Here is a 20,182-nt window from a genome sequence, read left to right on the forward strand (position 1 = left end):
AGGATACAATCATACTGTACAATCATCAATAAATAGATGGTAATATATATTATTTTAAACAAAAGTAGTTACAAAATAGACAAAGAATATAAAGGAAGATAAAAAAAAATTGTGATGACTCTTAGATTGCCCTGTATCACCGACCACAGCTCCCAAGTCCCCCTGTGGATAATGCCAATCACGAGTTTGAACATCAGATATAAAGTTTATAATATAATAGTTTCTCCCTCACCCACCTAATTTCTAGTTGTTTTTAGTACACAAAAACAATACACAAAACGTGTCTCAATATACAACATTATTTCTATTTTTCATTATTAAAGCTAAGTGTGAATGCTTGGAATTATTCAAGTTCTTTGCTGTGCCCCTTACACCTACCACCACTCTAAACAAATTCATTTATTTACTTATCAATTAAGTCAATGGATTTATCTCACAATTTATAATATCACAAAAGTTATAGCTCTAACCATATTATAAAATTCCATATACATTTTTCTTAGATAATAAAACTATCTCGATTGTACTAATCTACAAATTTTGAAAACAGAATTATAAAAACAATATGCTATATAACACGTAATCATAAATTAAACATGAAAAGGAAAAATTAAAAACAAATCAGTTTTAAGAAAATAATGATTGATCATAAAAATTAAAAATTAATTTATAAAAATAAATTAAAAAGTTATATTATTTCAATTAAAAGAAAAATTATGAATCCTCATCGTTGAAAAAATATATATCCGAATTCCAAAGTAGTTATTACCTAAACCTTTAACGAAAAGTCTCAACCACTGAAGAAAATTTCAGATTTTGAAAATGAAATTCGTTCTGCTACCATTAATCAAGAAGATTAAATAACATTATTTCCTCACGTGATGAAAAGAATTTAAGAAAGAAAAGAAACTCGATCCATGTTCTTTTACTTTTTTGGCAAATCATGTTACTTCTTTATTGTTATATCTTTTTCTAATTTTTATATCAAATACTAAATGACTTTTTTGTTCGAAATTAAATATGTTTTTCTTAATCATTTTAATAATACTTAATTTTTTAACTAATATACTAAGATATTTACAAACTACCAGTAAAACAATATTCAATTGACTAAATTAATTTTGAACAATTTTTAATTAAAAGTTTCTAATAAGTGTAGGTTTTATATTTAACGATGTTTTTCTATTTGAATAATAAAATATTATTATGTCACTTGTACGTGTAAATTATAGATAGAAAACAAATCACGTGCCTTTTTCTTACGTTTAAATTATATATCGAAAACATGTCTTAAAAAAAGTTTCAGAGTACCAATTTTGTGTATCGGTAGTGTGAAATAATTTAGATGTACAACTAATAAAAAACCACGTTAAATATAACGTTAAAATAATAATCTTAAGAATCAGTAAACTTATTTTACATAAAGTTATATGGTTGTAAGATAGGACAAGAATATAAAATATTTTGATGGAGTCAAAGATTTTAGAGGATCAATTATAATTGATAAGAAATTACAATGAGTATACTTTTAATATAATTATTATTATAAAAACGAGTCAACTTGTGTGTATTCAAAAGAAATAACGTGAGACTGTGAGAATCAAAAGTATCGGTTAATGTTTTATTTAAGTTTATTATGACTAATTTTTCTAATCTTTTCTTAACATTTTAACTTTTTAATTGAATATTTTTTTTAAAAAGTATTCAACTTAATTCTCGCATAAAAGTTATACATACGTTAATATAATAGGTTGACATTTGTTGTTATTTATAAGGACTTAAAAAATAACATTTTAGAAATGATAGTAGTTTAAAATTTAGTCATTATCAAATTATTTTAATACTAAAATAATTTTAATATAAATAGTTTTGTTGGGAAGGAGTTTCATAATTTTAAAATATCTTACTGTAACATCCCAAAAATACAGTATAAAAATCATATCATAGAATACTCACATATTAACAATATTACAATTCAATTTAGAAAAAGAAGAGGTACGCTTATGGCCGAACGACTTTACAAAATACCACATAAATTAAACTTTACAAAGCTAAATACTTAACCAAACAGTTCCAACAAAACAATCTTAAACCGAACGGATATACAAAACTAAGTAACTTAACTACAGAACGGTTTATCGTTCGGCCTTAACCTCCACTTCTTTCAGAGCCTCTTCCAGTAACTCCTCTCCTTCTGCTCACATCCAAAGGATGATCATTACAACAGAAAACGACAACAGGAAGTACAAAACAGACAAGACAGGAAATAGGGTAAGCTTATGTAATTTAATTAATTCAACACAACATATAATTCATATCAATCCATCAATCATACATTAATGCATGCAATGAACGACCAATTGACTATGACTGTCCGAACTGTATGAATTCTTTGTAGTTACGACGTTTTTGCACCCGGGTGATGTAGTAGCTGGAATGTATCATCAGCTGCTACCCGAGGTTAGTCCGTTCTTACATCGTCCATCTTAATCTTATGGACTAGGACCTCCTGCCATTCTCACACATGATTTACTCATCTCTACTTGAGAATAAGTAATCATAGAATATCAGGATAAACGCCACCTTAGGATGACCACATTCATACTTTACCATTCCATAACAAATCCTGAGATATTCCTCCCTGAAATACTCTTTCATATCCATACCATTCAAATTACATCATACTTTAAAGTCATCATACTTCACATTACATTCCTCATTCATCATAATTAATCATCAACATAGTCATACCAATTCCAGAAAACAATATCCCATCTTAGAAACAAAACCGAACGAGAGAATATTGTTTAGATTATTATAACCGAACGTTTAGTGTAAGACCGAGCGGTCTTTCACTTATCCACAGAATAGGACCGAACGGTCCATACGAGACAAGACTATTTATAATCCTAATACTTATAATAATAGTAAGGAAAGACTACGTGATACGTAACAACTTTGACCGAAAGGTCTTTACTAGACAGAATTCAAGGAAAATGTATAATAATATAAAACACATATAATTAAACATAATGGAAGATGATGAAAGTTTGTTATTTGAAACCTAAGAGTTTAAATCAAACACTACCAACTAGACCGAACACTTTGTTTAATGTCGAACACTAATGAGACCGAGCACCTGGTCTATGATCGAGCACTACAGAACTTATTCAATGAAAGAATATATTCTAATCATAATTACATATGACTTATTTTCAACAAGGATAAATATCATATTTAAGAATTTATGTATTATTGAATATCTTAACGAAGCTGTTTTAAGAAGTGCAAAGGAGAGACTATACGTAGACCAAACACTCATTTACATATCTATAATAATATAAAATCGATTGGTCATTAACTAAATTCTCTACAGAAGAAGAATTTAGTTTAGACCGAACACTCAAAGGAAAACTGAACGGTCAATACTGACTCTCGGTGTCAAACACAGGATTATACAGAAAGCTGAAGATTGACGATCAAACTCTATCTCAACCCAGTCTACCTCAGTTATAATAATCCACTCATATAAACAACATACAGTAGCACCAATACTTCATATTCATCAAATAATCAAACCAACATACAACCATTCAGAACAAGAATCATAATCAAATTATATAAGCTTCCCTTACCTCTTAAGCTTAGCCGAACACACGGTTGCAGAATCAAGCTCACCAATACCTAATCTTATGCACCTAGAGTTTCCCGATTTACAAAACTATACCAAATAAAAGACCAGAATTACTATCAGGAATTCATAGAAGAAGTTGGTAAACTCATGAAACTAGAAACTTGGTTTGCATGTGACAGAAAACAACAGTGCCGAGAGAGAGGAATGAACTTACCAACTCAAACCAGCAACTTGATCGGTGCAAAAGAAAGCTCTTGACACCAGGAAGTCTTAGACGTGGTCTGATTGCAGATTAGAAGAACAAAAATTTGAGAATTCTTAGAGAGAAGAAGGAAGTTTGTAGAGAGAAGGAGGAGAAAATGAAAGGTTCAGAAGGTTGAAGATGAAGGATGCATGCAGAGAAAGTGACACGAAAATTGAAAGTTTAAGTTTTACATAACCGTCAAAATCGATCGGCCACTCAGCTGCACACACCTATCCTCCACTTTCTGATTTTCATTAACACCTGACTTCCACTTACACAGGGTTTTTAAGGGTTCAGACACCTTGCACCTACACGTGCTTTCCACTAACATGGGATTTTAAGGGTTCTGACACTTACTCTTTTAGAAATCATTTTTTTAAAAGTTATTTTATTTCTTTCTGAGAGGTCTCGTCCTATATTAATCTAATTAAAGGACCGATATCGTAGAATTGATTCTTGCGACAAATTCTTCAAATTGGACCAATCAATTTTTTCGTTTGAGTAAATTGAATTTCAATCATTTTTCTTGATTTTTTGTCTTGTGTATGTCGCATTTGAGCTTCACTCAACTTACATGAGTCTTTTGATTCATTAGATTGAGTCTTTGCTAATCAATGGTTCTAACAGTGTATTTTAACCGTGTTTCTATTGTTCGTAAGAACAGATAGAACTTCCTGTGTGCTTGGAACTATTTTAGGCTTTCTAAAGTGGTTTAATCATCTGTTAGGTAAAGGAAACTAACTATCACTTTTTAATGTTGTTGATGTTGTGATGAATTGTATTGCATGTTTGTTTTGGTCTGATATTGGTTGTTTGGCATGTAGAAATTCTATTGTGTTGCTTGTTGTGTATTGCTTGTATTTTGGTTGATTTAATGTTGAGTTAAGAGATTGAGAATCTAGCCATTTGAGAAAATTAGTATTCTTTATGACATCTAAATTTATTTTTGAATCATGCACTAAGTTAGGAATACCAATTTGATCATTTGAATAGGTTTCTAGTTCCCTAAATCACAAAGCTGAATATGTAGGTTTCTGATATAGCGTTGAGTAGTACTGGTATGACATTGGGCGCAAGTTTAGTTGTGAAGGTCTAGAAACATTTTTTCTTTAAACCGTTGAGCACCACCTTTTCACCTTTGAGTGACCATTTTGCGAATGGTATGGCGCTAAGTGGTGGCTTTGTACCATTGAGCACCAATTACCACTACAGGTTTGGAACTGTTTTAATGTTTTTTGTTGAGCTATAGGTTGTTTGCACTGAGCGAGAGAAAATATGAGAGATTTGGCACTGAGTGCTCCCAGTTGCGAAGGGCTTTACGTTGAGCGTCAATGTGGTTTTCTGTGTTTTCCGATTCTTTGTCTATTTGAATGGTTTATTTTAGTTTCTATGCATGATTATTATAGATTTGAGATGGATTATGATACTTATGCAAGCTTGATATGTGTGATGTTGTATCTATGGATGTAGAATATGATTTGAGATGTTGTTAAGAGAATTTTAAGGAGAAATTATGTGATGTGGTAAAGTTAGTGTATGCTTTGACATATGGAAATTCTGAAGTGAGATATTATGAACTCTAATAACTATTCACATTCAAATGGAGTAGAATGAGTTATGTTGTGAGAGTCATTAGAGGTCCTAGTCTATAGTTATTGGTTAGGTCCTATACGTGAAAGGGATAACCTCGTGAGTAATAGGGTGATAACCCCTTTGCTTAAGACTTTGCAGAGTATAAATATTACTACGAGTACACACCTACATTGAATACACATGTCAAAACATAGATCCAAATAATAAAGTTAGTGTTAACTGTTGTATGAATGTATAAGTTTGTGGTATGTTTGACATGTGTGATTGATAAATTGATACATCATAAATGTTTAGATTAAACTTATTAGTACATTAGCTTACCATTTCATCTTTGTTTGTTTGTTTGTCTGTCTTTATTGTTTGTAATTATGACCTGATTGGTATTAGTAGATAAAGATCTTCTAGTTGATCTGGTGCAAAGTTTGTTTTAAATTTGTGATGTTTTGATATAATTCCTTTTCTTTTGAAAAAAATATTATAGTATATGTTAGAGTATTTATGTATAAGTTATATGTTTTATAAATGAGTGTAATATAGCAGTTGAATCTATGTCTCTTTTGATTAATTAATTATCATTTTATAAGATTCATTTTACTAGTTTTACACTATTAAAATAAAATGTTACATTATTAATAATATTTTTTTTTGTTAAATACTCAACTTTAATTAATATGTTATTGATTGTTAATATAATTATTGTAACGTAATTATAAATAATTTGATATAAAGGACTATATTAACTTATTTTATTTAAAATAAATTAATTAATTAAATTAACAATAATAAGACAAGAGAAAATGTGTTGCTCTTATAAGTTGAGATCATGTGTCATAAATATTAAATATTATTGTTATAATATTATTTCCATCAATTTCAGGAAAAAAGTATATTAATTTAGGTTTAAACCCTTTAGTTGTTCCTATTTATGTGGATTTTTCCCAGTTTGATCCCCGACTTATTAGAATTCCCAATTGAGTCCTTAAAAGTGCTAATTTGAGTCAATTGAGTTCCTGCCCCGTTAAATTTAGTTAACGGGGTTAAGTTTTTGTACAGGTAGGAGGTTGATGTGTACTTTTTTGAAACGTGACATGCTGATGTCAGAGTAATGTGCTTGTGAACCTGTCTGATTGTTTTTTCCAATTTTCATATAGTCAATAGAGTTCATCACGCTCCATCACCTCCTTCGTAGTGCCAGCGATGCTCGTCCCCCCCCCTCCCCACCAACGCAAACCCTCACCCCACCGTAAGAAGAAGCCATCACGAGTTTCGTTAGAGCCACCGTGAAATCTCGAAACTTGTAGCGCAAAAGCTCCAAAATCACAGCGTCACCATGAGTATCACCTCGAAACGAAACTCCTCGCTTCATCTCCTTTATCGCGAAACACTTCCTCCCAACCTGCAAAACCTAAAACACAGAAAGCCCCAAATCTCTTCGCACCAGAAACCCTAAATTGCGACTTCGCTCATCTTCCAAATTGAATCCCAAATTTAATTCCAAATTGAATCCCAATACTTTAAATCCCAAATTCCTCTTAGATTTTTAATCCCAAATTGAATCCCAAATTCAGTTTTATTGAACCCTAAATTCCTTTTCAGAAGCTCTGCTAATTATAATGTCGATGTTGTACACGAAGCTTCCATTATCCAAAAGTTGTCTGTGTTGCTTCAACCTGTTGCTGCAAATGGCAAGAAAGTTCCTCTTGGACAAAGAAAACTGATGTGTAATGATGATTGTGCTAAGTTAGAACGTAAACGGGTACTTGCAGATGTCTTTGAGATAACTGCTCAAAATCTGGATTCTCTCCATTTTGGTGACAATCCTGTTGCTTTTGAATTGTTTTCTGACATGTTGAGACGTGATCCTAAATGGGTTTTATCTGTTGAGGAGAGATGCAAGGTTTTGGTTCTTGGCAAGAGCAGGGGAAATACACAAGGTCAAAAAATCCATATTTTCTCTCCTATGATAAAGGACAAAAGAGATGCAGTGAGGTTCATTGCTGAAAGATGGAAGCTTGCGGTGTATGTAGTTGGTCGTGAGCCAAAAATTGTTGTTGGGAGAAGATGAAGAATTGGGGACGAAGAGAACATTTAGATTAGAATTGATGTTTTTTTCAAGTTGAGAAAAAAATATGTTTTTGGCCTCTCTAAAAACTTTAGTTTCAGTCTTACAATTCTTTTTCAGAAATTCATATTATTATAATTTTACAAGTTGTCAAATTTCAAGTTTCAACTCTCACCATGCCACGTGTTCAAAAATTGACACATCACCCTCCCATTTGTGCAAAAACTTAACTCCCGTTAACTAAATTTAACGGCAGGCCTCAATTGACTCAAATTAGCACTTTTAAGGACTCAATTAAAAATTCTAATAAAGGATTCTAATAAGTCGCAGATCAAACTGGAAAAAATCCAAACCATTAATTTATCTAGACCAAATTAAGAGTGGACGAAAGTAAAAAAAACAAAATATGATAATAAAGAAATATTAAAGCTTTATTTATTTTGGAGTATGAAAAGGGAATGACGATGGTATTGAGTACGTAGGCGCAGAGAAGGACATTTCCCATTTTCCAAAATTCCATTCCAACAATGAGAGAAATATTTTGATAGGAAGATGCGTAATAAAAGCAGCAACCGTGTAACTCCATTTTTAGCCACTCTTTCACAGAAATTTCTGGTGTTTAGCCATTACCTTCTCTTTCTTCTTTCTCTTCTCCACACTCAAACTAATAACTAACAACTCTCTCTGTAAACTCATTTCACTTTCTTCTCCTCTTTTCCTCACAAAAATCTTTCTTCTCTGACACAGCTGCTTCCATCAGGGTCACTCTTATTACTCTCACTTTCCCCCACGATTGCTGGTGCCACCATGTGTGTGCAGGATGCAGAGAAAGATATGGATAACAACTCAACAAATTCATGGCCTTTGCATTGTCACCTTTTGCTCGCCACCCACACGGACAAAAAAGGATCTTTTTTCACAACTTCAACTCCTGACACCACAGATACCACTGTCCAAAGTTCCTTTCCTGTGAGTATATACTGCTTTTCTATGTCAGTCTTCTCCCTTGTGTCTTTTTCTTATGTGTGATAGCTTTGTGGAAACTCTTTTGGTCAAGTTCAGTTGCGTTTTACATGGCATAAAAGTTGTTTTTAATCTCCTTTTACCAATGTTCTTTTGTTTTTTTACTGTCCCTTTTGGAAGAAGACACGGGTTTTCTGAATTTGACATTGGTTTGTATCTCATGCCTTTCGTCAATGTTTTTAACGCTTTCTTGGTGGAAGAGAATCTCCTAGCAAATGAAGCATGACTATGATACGTGGTGTGTCTCTCTAATCGAGTAATATTTGTTTGGATCCGACAAAAATTTGACAGTAAACGTATGCTCTTTTTTTTCTTCTTAAAAGCCATTTTTCCCTTTTTGATGGAGACTTGGAGCAATGATCTGATATTGGTGTTGTGTAATTTTGGATTTTTTTTTCTCTCACGTGATTTTGAAGGGCTTGATGGTGTTAGTTAAAAGTGGTTCTGACAGAAATTAGTTAGTTCAGTCGGCTTGGATACGCTGTAGCTTATTTGTGAAATAATTGATTGTGTTGCCGACTGAATCAGTTTGCATCGCTGGCTATTAAATTGCATTCTTTTATGGTTGTATTCCTTTTCTACTTGATGGTTGTCCACAGAAGTTGTCAATGTTTTCCGTGAGCATAACTTTTTTGAGATGACTTGAAATAACTTCAGGAGTAAGCCCAAAAACAAAGCTGTTTCGGGCTCAATGTTTTGTTGTGTTGTGTGTATATTAGGAGTTTCACTTTCTTTTTATTGAGTTCTTGAGTTTACTTAGCAGATTGAATTCCCTAACTTATCCACTGTTTCTGTTTCCATCATCTTGATTCCCTTTTTCTTCTGTGGTGCATGTAGCTAGAAAGCATTTATGAGGACGAAGTGATTGCAGAAAAGAAAGAAAATCAGATGAATTTGACCCCGGCTCTTCGATCTGGAGAGTGGTCTGACATAGGAGAACGCCCTTACATGGAGGACACTCATATATGCATTGGAGACTTGGCAAAGAAATTTAATTATAATGCACTTCCTGGGGAAGCTGTTTCCTTTTATGGCGTAAGCTACTGACACCATTATGTTAATTGCTTCTTGTCACGAATTTCAAGTAATGTTTCAATTCTTCTGTAACTATTTTGCCTTTTGTGATGTTACATGGATAGTTTAAACATTATTGATCCATCACACTGTCTAGGCTAGCTAGCAAGAAAGTTGAGTGGTTCATTGCATCCATTGATGAATAAATTAAAATAAGAAAATCTCTTATAGATGATCAAATGGCAAAACATATTATATGATGCTGTTAGACTCTTTTTACTTTCATTTAAGTTGCATCTTTTACTGAATAATGCTTAAAGTAGGTCCCAAGATTCTGTATTGAGAAAGTCTTCATGTAAGATATTTAATATTGAGATCTGATCTGACCTATTATGTATTGCGTTGTCAACCCCTCTTTCCGAGTTTTGGTTGCATGATCATTTTAAAATCTGACTTGACAAAATGTGGGAAAATAGTGATCTGAGAGGACTAATGATTTTTAGTCATTTTGTGAAGGAACATATGCAATCTGTCAGGGTTTGACATGTGAAAGGAAAATGGTCCAATGTGCAGGTATTTGATGGACATGGAGGGAAGAGTGCTGCGCAATTTGTACGTGATAATCTGCCAAGATTTATTGTTGAGGATGTTAACTTTCCTTTGGAGCTTGAGAAGGTGGTCAAAAGGTCATTTTTGGAGACTGACGCTGCATTTCTAAAATCATCCTCTCAGGAGCCTTCCCTTTCTTCTGGCACAACTGCTTTAACCGCAATTGTATTTGGAAGGTGAGCACTCGTCTACACTGTCCTTCAGTTCTTCAGAACCATGGCATATTTTTTCCTTCCCATAAATCTAGTGACATTGTCATAGAATAAGTGTAGTAGCTGTGAAAATGGCAAATTGACATTCAAGTCAAAGGAGGAACCTGATATCAACACCATCTCTTATGATTTATACTTGTATGAATCTGTGCCTACTCTGTATCCCCCATAGCACTTAAGAAGAAAGAATTCACTTCTTTTCATTTGTTTCTATAATTTTTCCCTTTCTCCTTTTGGTTCATTAAATCACCACAAAATAAGTTATTGGCAACAAATCAGACATACAAAATCACAAATACTTTTCCCCACTAGATTCATGTGTGATCCATCCAGTTTCATCAAAACATCATCTCTTTTTGTCTCCTTCTTTGTTGCTCATGTACACAGCCCTTTTCATTCATTTGCACAGGTCTTTACTTGTAGCTAATGCGGGAGACTGTCGAGCTGTCTTGTCCCGCCATGGAAGGGCCATAGAAATGTCTAAAGATCATAGGCCAAACTGTGTCAATGAAAGAACACGGGTTTTGTCCCTAGGTGGCTTCATTGACGATGGTTACCTGAATGGGCAGTTAGGTATCACTCGTGCTATTGGAGACTGGCACCTTGAAGGAATGAAGGGAACGAGTGGAAGAGAAGGACCACTGAGTGCTGAACCTGAACTTAAAATGATGACATTGACCAAAGAAGATGAATTCTTGATAATTGCTAGTGACGGAATATGGGATGTTTTTAGTAGCCAAAATGCTGTGGATTTTGCTAGGAGGAGGCTACAAGAGCACAATGATGAGAAACTATGCTGCAAGGAAATAGTGCAGGAAGCAATGAAGAGAGAATCAACTGATAACTTGACAGTTGTGATGGTATGTTTTAACTCAGATCCTCCAACACCTGTGGTTGTGGAAAGAACACGAGTAAGAAGAAGCATATCTGCAGAAGGACTTCAGAATCTAAGATCCCTGCTAAAAGAATAAAGCATTTTTGTATGCAAATAAACAGTTCAGCTGATTTTTTAGAGATGTCACTCTGTACAGATATATTCATCCACCACACAGTTATCACAAGATTGAACTAGTGCCCTCTCCGATGAAGAAAGAACAAGGCGTGGAGTAATATTCTAATAAGTTTACATCATTACAATTATTTTTTCCAATGTGTTTGGAGGAGAAAAATAGTGTAATATGGGACGATATGATTAAATGTAACATTCTACTTTTATTTTTCATCGACTTAATGTAAATAATTGACAACTTATTACGAGGGTCTAGCTTCTCATTTCAGATGTCCTTCACACGGGTGTAAGTATAACAAGATAAAAAAATACTGCATTTGCCTTAAATCTTATGCATATATTGTTACTCGTATGATTATTGATCAAATGTTGAACGAGAATAACAATTCTTATTGGCACAGAAGGCAGTGGTAACTGATATATGTTAAGAGAACCTATCAAACAATATCTGGTGAGGAGCTGAATGTTTCCAAACCTCTTGCGGCTTAACCTTTTCTTTCGAAAGACTTTCAGAGCTTAAAAGAACAATATGCATCTGCTGGTTCAAAATTTAATCAGATAAACCATTTATAAAGTGCTCAATTGTGAAACGACTTAACGGACAAGAAGACTAAAAATCATCTATCCTTATATCAGCCAGTTCCAAACATCTGATGAAGAGAATCTAGAGAAAGAGATACCGTTATTCATGACACCAACTTCGAATGTTTAAAACCATAATCAGGAATATCCACAAAAAAGCACGACTAAGACTGCATGACAACAAAATACCGAAAAAAAGTTGAATTCTTTCACCTTAAACATTCTTATACATTTGCTATTTTTTTACAATCAGTGAATCAAGAATGAGTATATAATACAAACATTGAATGGTAATTCCTGTGTGGTAAAAGGTACCATCAAAAGGACCTGAAGTAATCAAACGTGGGTATTTCTAAAAACTATTTAAAATCACTTTCCTGAAAGTTTCTCTCTTATCTCAGTTCTTGCAATACGAATCAAGCATAAACCAGCAAAGAAAATAGACAGAATGAGCATAAAAAAGACACTGTTCCATCCCCTAGTCGAAATATATCCAGCCAAAAGTGGCCCAAGGGCAGCGCCAACAGAACCGGTGCCATCTATAATTGCAGTAACAGTAGCCAGTGCTCGGGAATTCCGATCATTCACGCTTTGCGTACCAAGATCAGCAGCCACTGCAGTTGTGATGAGCGAATATGGACCATTCACCAAAAACCCCGAAAGAAACATTAAACTGATGTTCATCAACATGGAGAGGCTCCCAAATATGCGATACAAAGCAAGTGCTGGAATTGATAGAAACAGGAATAGAATTGCAGTAATAGCACGTGCTTCAATCAAGTCAGAAACGAAACCAGCTGTGATTCCTCCTAGGACTCCCCCAATGTCAAATATCGTTGATAGCAACCCAGCAGTTTTGTGTGAGATATGCACACCGGCAACAACTGCAATGAACACCAAATTTGCAAATAAGATCATGAAAAGAGATAGTGGCTAATGTAAGACGTTAGTTTACACAAAAAGACTGGTTTTTTTATTGGCAAAAACTCTGGATTAAACCAGAGTTGTAGAACAAAAAACATAATACACAAGCCTAAGCCCTAACATTCTCTCTCTCTCTCTCTCTCTCTCTCTCTCTCTCTCTCTCTCAAATACACAAAAAAACAAAAAATTACAAACTACAGAAACTGCCATGACAAATATGATTGGTTTAATTTATGTAGGAGAAATAATCACCTAATTTTGTCAGCTTGCTGAGATTAGAAAAATAAACAAGTATTTTAAATTGTACCGAAGATGCGGATAAAACACCCTACAAATACCTGTCACGCAACTTCATAACTGCCTAAAGACACATCACATAACAGTTCTATCAAACAAGCACTCCAATTTCCTAGCAGCAAACCCGGACACAATTTATAAGGAAGATGGAGACACTATAAACAAATATTTGGATATGAGTAACGTACTGATGCTAGATAAAAGCCAACCATTTCTATCTATTATCATATAGCTTTGTATAAAATAACAATTACCAGTGTGCTTTATGTAGTAGGGCAACCAATACAGAAAGGTATAAGCCACTAGCTTGGAGAAAAAGAGACAGAAAGCAAACGGAGCCACTCCTGGTAACTTCCATGCCTCCAAAAACCCAATTGCAGAAGAAGAATCTGAATTATCAGACTCAATAAGCTTAGTTTCCTCCGATTCCCCTTTCTGCAGATTCTCTACATTTTTGGTGTCAACACTCATTTCGATGTCCATTCCAGGATGCACAAATCCCATACTCTCGGGGTTCACGACAAGAAACAAAAAAACCAAAATCCCCACCAAAATTATAAGGAGTCCAGGCACCACAAAGGACCAACCCCAGCCAAACTCCAAAACCCCTGAAGCCACCACTGAACCAATGATATTCCCCACCGAGGTATGCGAATTCCATACCCCCATTATCAAGCCCCTCTTTGATTCCCCTAGCCAATTCCCCACAACTGCAACCACACAAGGCCACCCAATTGACTGAAACACTCCACAAACAATCTGAACACCAACAAAAAACCCCAACACATGAACATCTAACCAATAACCTAACCCAAAAAGTATGGTAAAAAAGCCACTGCCCATCATCCCAAATACAAGAAACAACCTCAAATCTATCCGATCCCCAACGTGACCAGCGAAATACATGCCAATGGAGTAAGAAGTAAGGAATGCGAGATCAAGCTCGCCCAGCCTGTGAGTACCTTGGGTTCCATTGAAAGGTGGCCACCCAGTATCATAGGAGCTCAAGTTGGAAACTTGAGCTGCATTCGATGGCAGTGTGGGTCCCAGAACACTCTTGACAATGCTGGGGGGCTTCCTAGAGGCATGGAAGGAAGCATATGCAAGGAATGTGATGACAAGAACACATATTTTGTGGAATAGTAGGGTTTTGTGAGGGGGTTTCAGGCCAGGATAGAGTGTCAGAGCTGGAGTCTGGCTCAAACTCTCGGATTGCATTCTAATTCATAAGGATTCTATTCTACACAATGAATCTAATACAATCTAACGTAGCACAATTACGAAAATATCAAATATTTCTCCTTTTTCTATCAGAACTGCATACAATATTAGAATCTATGATCTGAAGAATGCAAAAGAGGGATCCGAGATTGGAGACTGGAATTGAATACCGAAGGATCAAAAGGGCTTCATGTATCATCCGTTACGAAGACAGAATTGTTGGCGTGAAATCATAATGGTGTTAGTTTTTGAGAGGGAGAAAGTACAAGTTTCAGCAGTGGCTAAAAGACAGGGAAGGAAGGTGTGAAAAGTGCAGCTACAAAGCAGTGACATAAGATAATAGATTTAGGGAACGTGTTAACCATGGAGTTGTAGAACGATGCAAGAAGGTAGAAACTGGTAAGATATTGAATCCGGGAATTGCAAGTCAAATACGTGTTACCCATAGTTGTCTCCGGATCCGACAGTAACTTCTCCAAAATGCCCCCGGAATGTTGAATGTTCTACCTCAAAATATCTTATTCTTATTATTACTATAATTACTATAACTGTATAAAAATACATAGTAGTTATTTTGAAAATTCTTCAATTACTTATTTTATTAGATAAAAACTAGTTGTTATTATAAATAATTAATAATACTATTATTTGTCAAGGTAATAATGTCGGAGAATCATTAAGAAATATCTACTTTTTTAATTTGTAATATAAGAATTATTCACTAGATTGTTTTAAAGGTTAAGACTATTTTTTATGGGGACATAAATTCAACTATTATAATGCAAAGTTTTTTCATATTAACAAAAATGTAGCAAATGTAATAGATATGAAAACATTTATCTATAAATCTTTGTATTTATGCATTTTAAATTATCATGCTAGTTTAATTTCCAAGTTTGAAATTCAACCATTATTAATGTCATTGTATAATCAAATTCAACATTAAAATCATACTATTTATTAATTAAATCCATATATTACTTGAATGTGATTAATATGCTAATTTTCATTAAATTCAATTATCAATTGCTTATCTAATTAAACTCCGTGTGTAATACGCGTGACTTTTTAAAATTTAAATCAATAGAAAAGCTTAATTTTTCATAAATCCACAAAAAGAATGGTTTATAAGGAAAGAAAAAAAAAGATAAAAGTATTTTACATATAATGTGAAAAGTTTAAAAAAATAAATCAATTAAATTAGTGGGTGTACTATATGTACCGAATGTAAGACCCGTATTTTGGATGGTAGGGGACATGGTGGGGACATGGTGGTCACCCACCTCTTTGACTATTGGGAGAGCATTTATTGGAGGTATTGGGTTACGGGGGAAAAGGCTCAGCAAAGGAGAGCTTTCATTTTGGCATGTGAGAAGGAGAGAGAGGCTTATCTTTGGGATGAGGGAGAGCTTCCAGAAGAAGGGAACCCTTCCTCCCTTTCGTTTCCAGTCGTTCTAGGAGCTTCCATGAGAAGCTGTTCCAACTTCAGAAGGGCTGAGAGGTAGATCTGGGTTGGGCATCTGGTGAGGGTGGAGTTCTTCCAGCAAGATCGGAAGAGAAAGTGGAGAGCTGATGAATTTGCTAGGAGATCTAGAGCTGCATGTCTAGGAGGAGATAGATCCCAAAGCTTGCAAGGAAGTCTTCAAGAGGTAAGGGGAGTTTGATTTATTTCATTAATTGTTGGTATAATCTGTATTTTGATGCAAATTTGGGAAGAAGGGGTTAAAAATGGGGTTTTCTGGGTTTCTCTGGAATCTGCGCGATTCTGCAGAATTATGCAGAATGCGCGTTCGTCCAATTTTGGTGAGTCAAAATTGGACGTTCGTCCCAACAGTGCTCGATCAATTAGTGGTCGGCCTAACGTTCGTCCAATTCCGATGAAATTTGACGTTCGTCCAAATTGCTCAGTGGTGAGCGTTCGTCCTTGTAGTGAGCGTTCGTCCTTGTAGTGAGCGTTCGTCCTTGTAGTGAGCGTTCGTCCTTGGCGTAGTGAGCGATCGTCCTTGGCATTGTGAGCGTTCGTCCTTGGCGTGGTGAGCGTTCGTCCTTGGTGTTGTGAGCGTTCGTCCTTGGTGTATTGAGCGTTCGACCTTGGTTTGTGAGCGTTCGTCCTTGGCGTGGTGAGCGTTCGTCCTTGGTGTTGTGAGCGTTCGTCCTTGGTGTATTGAGCGTTCGGCCCTTGTTTGTGAGCGTTCGGCCTGTGATGAGGATTGATTTCAGAACGTTCGTTCAGACAGTATCAGAGTTGGAAATAGCGTTCGGCAATGCATGAATCCGTGGGAGAATTTTGAAGCAATTATTGAGAATTGTTGGTTATTTCCTTGATCCAATATTGGTTTAGTTATACATATTATTGAGAATATGTATGACTTCGTGATTGAGCACGTTTATTCTATTGGTTTAGTTATACATATTATTGAGAATATGTATGACTTCGTGATTGAGCACGTTTATTCTGTTGGAGGTGGTACATACACTATGTTATTTACTTGTAACTACGTCGGTCTTTTTAGCATTTTGCTAGTCTCACGCGTGAGACGGAGATTCGAGTGTCACCTTCTTCTGCGCGAGGAGGTGAATGTCTCGCCCAATGACTTCGGCTTGTGTTGAGTATAGTGCATCGTTACGCGTAGTATCGATGTTTTTACTCGTTAGTCCTTGAGGAGTCGGGGAGATAGGTCTGAAGTCGCGATGGATGACGGCTCGGGTCGCCTGTTATTGAGAGCAGGTTATGACGACGAATTACGAGTAAACGACATCAGTTTATGAAAGACTAGTCTGCAGTGTCATGTGAGTCGATTTATCGTGGGAATTGTTATAGTATATGTAGTGGGTTTATAATGTGATAATTCTGGTTATTCATCTTGCATGTTGTGGCTGTGGTTTCTAACCGTGATGGTGGTACGGATACGGGAGAGATGGTAGTGCAGATAAAGTTGGATTTGGAATACTTCGAGAGAGAGACGGGGAGTAAAACTTGTTGGGTCTATAGGTAGTAACGAGCGTTCTTACTAGTGACGTTCGGTCTTGGTGTTATTTATTTTCAGGTAGCGAGCGTGATTAGATAACAGTTAATCTTGATGTTAGTGGATCTGAGGTAGCTAGCGTCCGATCTTAATTTGGTAACCTGAGATTTAGTTTGATTACGTTCGGTCAGTACTGAGGTGTTCAGCAGAGTACTCTAGGCGTTTAACCCAGACTCAAGCGTTCCTTATTATAGTGTTCTGTCTAGTAGCGATGGTTCTTAGGGAATGATCTTTATTGGTGATGTTGCTCTGAGGTTGTAATCATTTATAGGGAGTGACCGGCTTTGATAGTCGTTGAAGTGTCGATCGATTGATAAATAGTGATTAGTCGTGATGATACATGATTCAGGAAATGATCATTCATAGGTAGTGCTCGGGTTGTTATGTATTATTACAACATTTAAGTTTTGAAAATAAATTTTTAATTTTGGGTGAATTTTTGGGATGTTATAATAATGGTATCAGAGCAGTTCATCCTTAGGATGACCTTTGTGTTGTGGGTTTACCGTGTCTTCGCTGGGAAGAGTTAAGTGTAAATGGTATGACTTACCATTTCCTCCGAGTCTTCATAGTAAGGTGTGTATCTAACTTGAAGTTTTGAGAATAGAAAACGTCTTGATAAGAGTAATGAGGGTGCACACTCATGACTTTTACCATAGATGGTTTTCCTTTCTTAATTCTGAAGGTTAGAGTTAAGAAAGAGTTAGAGTTTTAGTGGTGTTTCCTGTAGTAATTCATGTCTTGTTCTTACTTTTGTGGTAGTGTAGTGTGCTCGATAGTAGGAGAGAAATGCATATTAAAGGACAACTTGAGTTGTATACCTTTATTAGAATTGGTTTAAGCCTTTGAGACAAGTTCTTGCCGCGAAGATAGGAGTTAGAAGACTTAAAGTTAAGCTTCGGAGGGCGAGTGAAGATATTGGAGTTTAGGAGTAAGGTTGTGAGTGATGAAAATTTCCAGAAATCAAGTCATAAGGTCATATGTTGTACGTTCGCAAGAAGTTCAGAGGCTAGATTAAGAGAAGCTTTGGATAATTATGGTTGTAACAAGGTTGGAGAAATGAGTTGGGTTTAAAATCTCAGTAACGTTAACAGTCAGAAGAAAAGGACGTGTTGGCGAGAAACGGGGTGACGCTGTGAGAGTTTGGTAACATGAACCTAGGTATTAGTGATGGTTGGAATCTGAATAAGAAAATGGTGGATGACCTAAAATTTAAGTTAAGGAAGGAATAAGAAATTCTATAGCAAACTAGGGGAAATAAGTATCAAGAAAGGTAGTAGAAGGAGAAAATTTCGAGAGGTAGTTAGATAAGGCAGGACATGAGGTATTTGAAAGAGAATGAAGTATTGTTAGGATCTTAAGTTAAGTGGGAAAATTTGAAGGAGATGATCAAGTTGTATTAGCAAGTGGATGATTCAGAGTCAAGTTTAGTTGGATGTTTCAAGAGTAGTAGTTCACACAGAAGAAAGGTTTGATCATAGGCTAAGATGAAAGGTTTCAAACGATGAAGACAAAGGTATGTTTCTGTCGATCAGTGTTTTAAGGCAAGACCTCCTAGAAAATGATAGTTACTTCTTAGTGTTATCACCCATAGAAGCGACTCAAGCTTCAGATCTTGCGGCGCAGGAGAATTCGGAGTGTAAACTTCGCGGTCGTGAATGACTTCTTAGATGTTTTCCTGAAGAAGTTTCTGGTTTCCTCCTTCACGAGAGCATGAAGATCATTTTAGGTAAGTGTTTGAGGTTGAGAGTATGCAAGCCAGGAAGGAATTGTCATTTGAAGTGCAACCAGTAAGGATCGAGGACGAACTGTTAAACGATTTAAGGTGATCTGGAATGGTATAACAGGCAACCCTACCTAGAGGTTAGAGGATGAGATGAGAGAAACTTACCTCGACTAGTTCCGATAAGCTTAATTTTCGAGGACGAAAATTTTTGTTGTTGGGGAGAATGTAAGACCCGTATTTTGGATGGTAGGGGACATGGTGGGGACATGGTGGTCACCCACCTCTTTGACTATTGGGAGAGCATTTATTGGAGGTATTGGGTTACGGGGGAAAAGGCTCAGCAAAGGAGAGCTTTCATTTTGGCATGTGAGAAGGAGAGAGAGGCTTATCTTTGGGATGAGGGAGAGCTTCCAGAAGAAGGGAACCCTTCCTCCCTTTCGTTTCCAGTCGTTCTAGGAGCTTCCATGAGAAGCTGTTCCAACTTCAGAAGGGCTGAGAGGTAGATCTGGGTTGGGCATCTGGTGAGGGTGGAGTTCTTCCAACAAGATCGGAAGAGAAAGTGGAGAGCTGATGAATTTTCTAGGAGATCTAGAGCTGCATGTCTAGGAGGAGATAGATCCCAAAGCTTGCAAGGAAGTCTTCAAGAGGTAAGGGGAGTTTGATTTATTTCATTAATTGTTGGTATAATCTGTATTTTGATGCAAATTTGGGAAGAAGGGGTTAAAAATGGGGTTTTCTGGGTTTCTCTGGAATCTGCGCGATTCTGCAGAATTATGCAGAATGCGCGTTCGTCCAATTTTGGTGAGTCAAAATTGGACGTTCGTCCCAACAGTGCTCGATCAATTAGTGGTCGGCCTAACGTTCGTCTAATTCCGATGAAATTTGACGTTCGTCCAAATTGCTCAGTGGTGAGCGTTCGTCCTTGTAGTGAGCGTTCGTCCTTGTAGTGAGCGTTCGTCCTTGTAGTGAGCGTTCGTCCTTGGCGTGGTGAGCGTTCGTCCTTGGT

General features: G+C 35.9%; 2 protein-coding genes across 2 annotated transcripts; one reads left to right on the forward strand and one right to left on the reverse strand.

Moving 5' to 3' along the window:
• Positions 1–8,040: 8,040 nt before the first annotated feature.
• On the forward strand, positions 8,041–11,648 carry LOC108331786 (probable protein phosphatase 2C 27). The gene is made up of 5 exons (XM_017566707.2): positions 8,041–8,148; positions 8,281–8,502; positions 9,394–9,591; positions 10,144–10,355; positions 10,801–11,648. Exons 1-5 carry the CDS (start codon positions 8,086–8,088, stop codon positions 11,360–11,362), a joined length of 1,257 nt encoding a protein of 418 aa, XP_017422196.2. The 5' UTR covers positions 8,041–8,085; the 3' UTR covers positions 11,363–11,648.
• Positions 11,649–12,168: 520 nt separating this feature from the next.
• Positions 12,169–14,889, reverse strand: LOC108331785 (putative glycerol-3-phosphate transporter 5). The gene is made up of 2 exons (XM_017566706.2): positions 13,458–14,889; positions 12,169–12,866 (listed from the first exon to the last, which is right to left on the reverse strand). Exons 1-2 carry the CDS (start codon positions 14,419–14,421, stop codon positions 12,352–12,354), a joined length of 1,479 nt encoding a protein of 492 aa, XP_017422195.1. The 5' UTR covers positions 14,422–14,889; the 3' UTR covers positions 12,169–12,351.
• Between the last annotated feature and the right edge of the window lie 5,293 nt (positions 14,890–20,182).

This window comes from Vigna angularis, chromosome 4 (assembly GCF_016808095.1).
Source record: "Vigna angularis cultivar LongXiaoDou No.4 chromosome 4, ASM1680809v1, whole genome shotgun sequence".
NCBI lineage: Eukaryota > Viridiplantae > Streptophyta > Magnoliopsida > Fabales > Fabaceae > Vigna > Vigna angularis.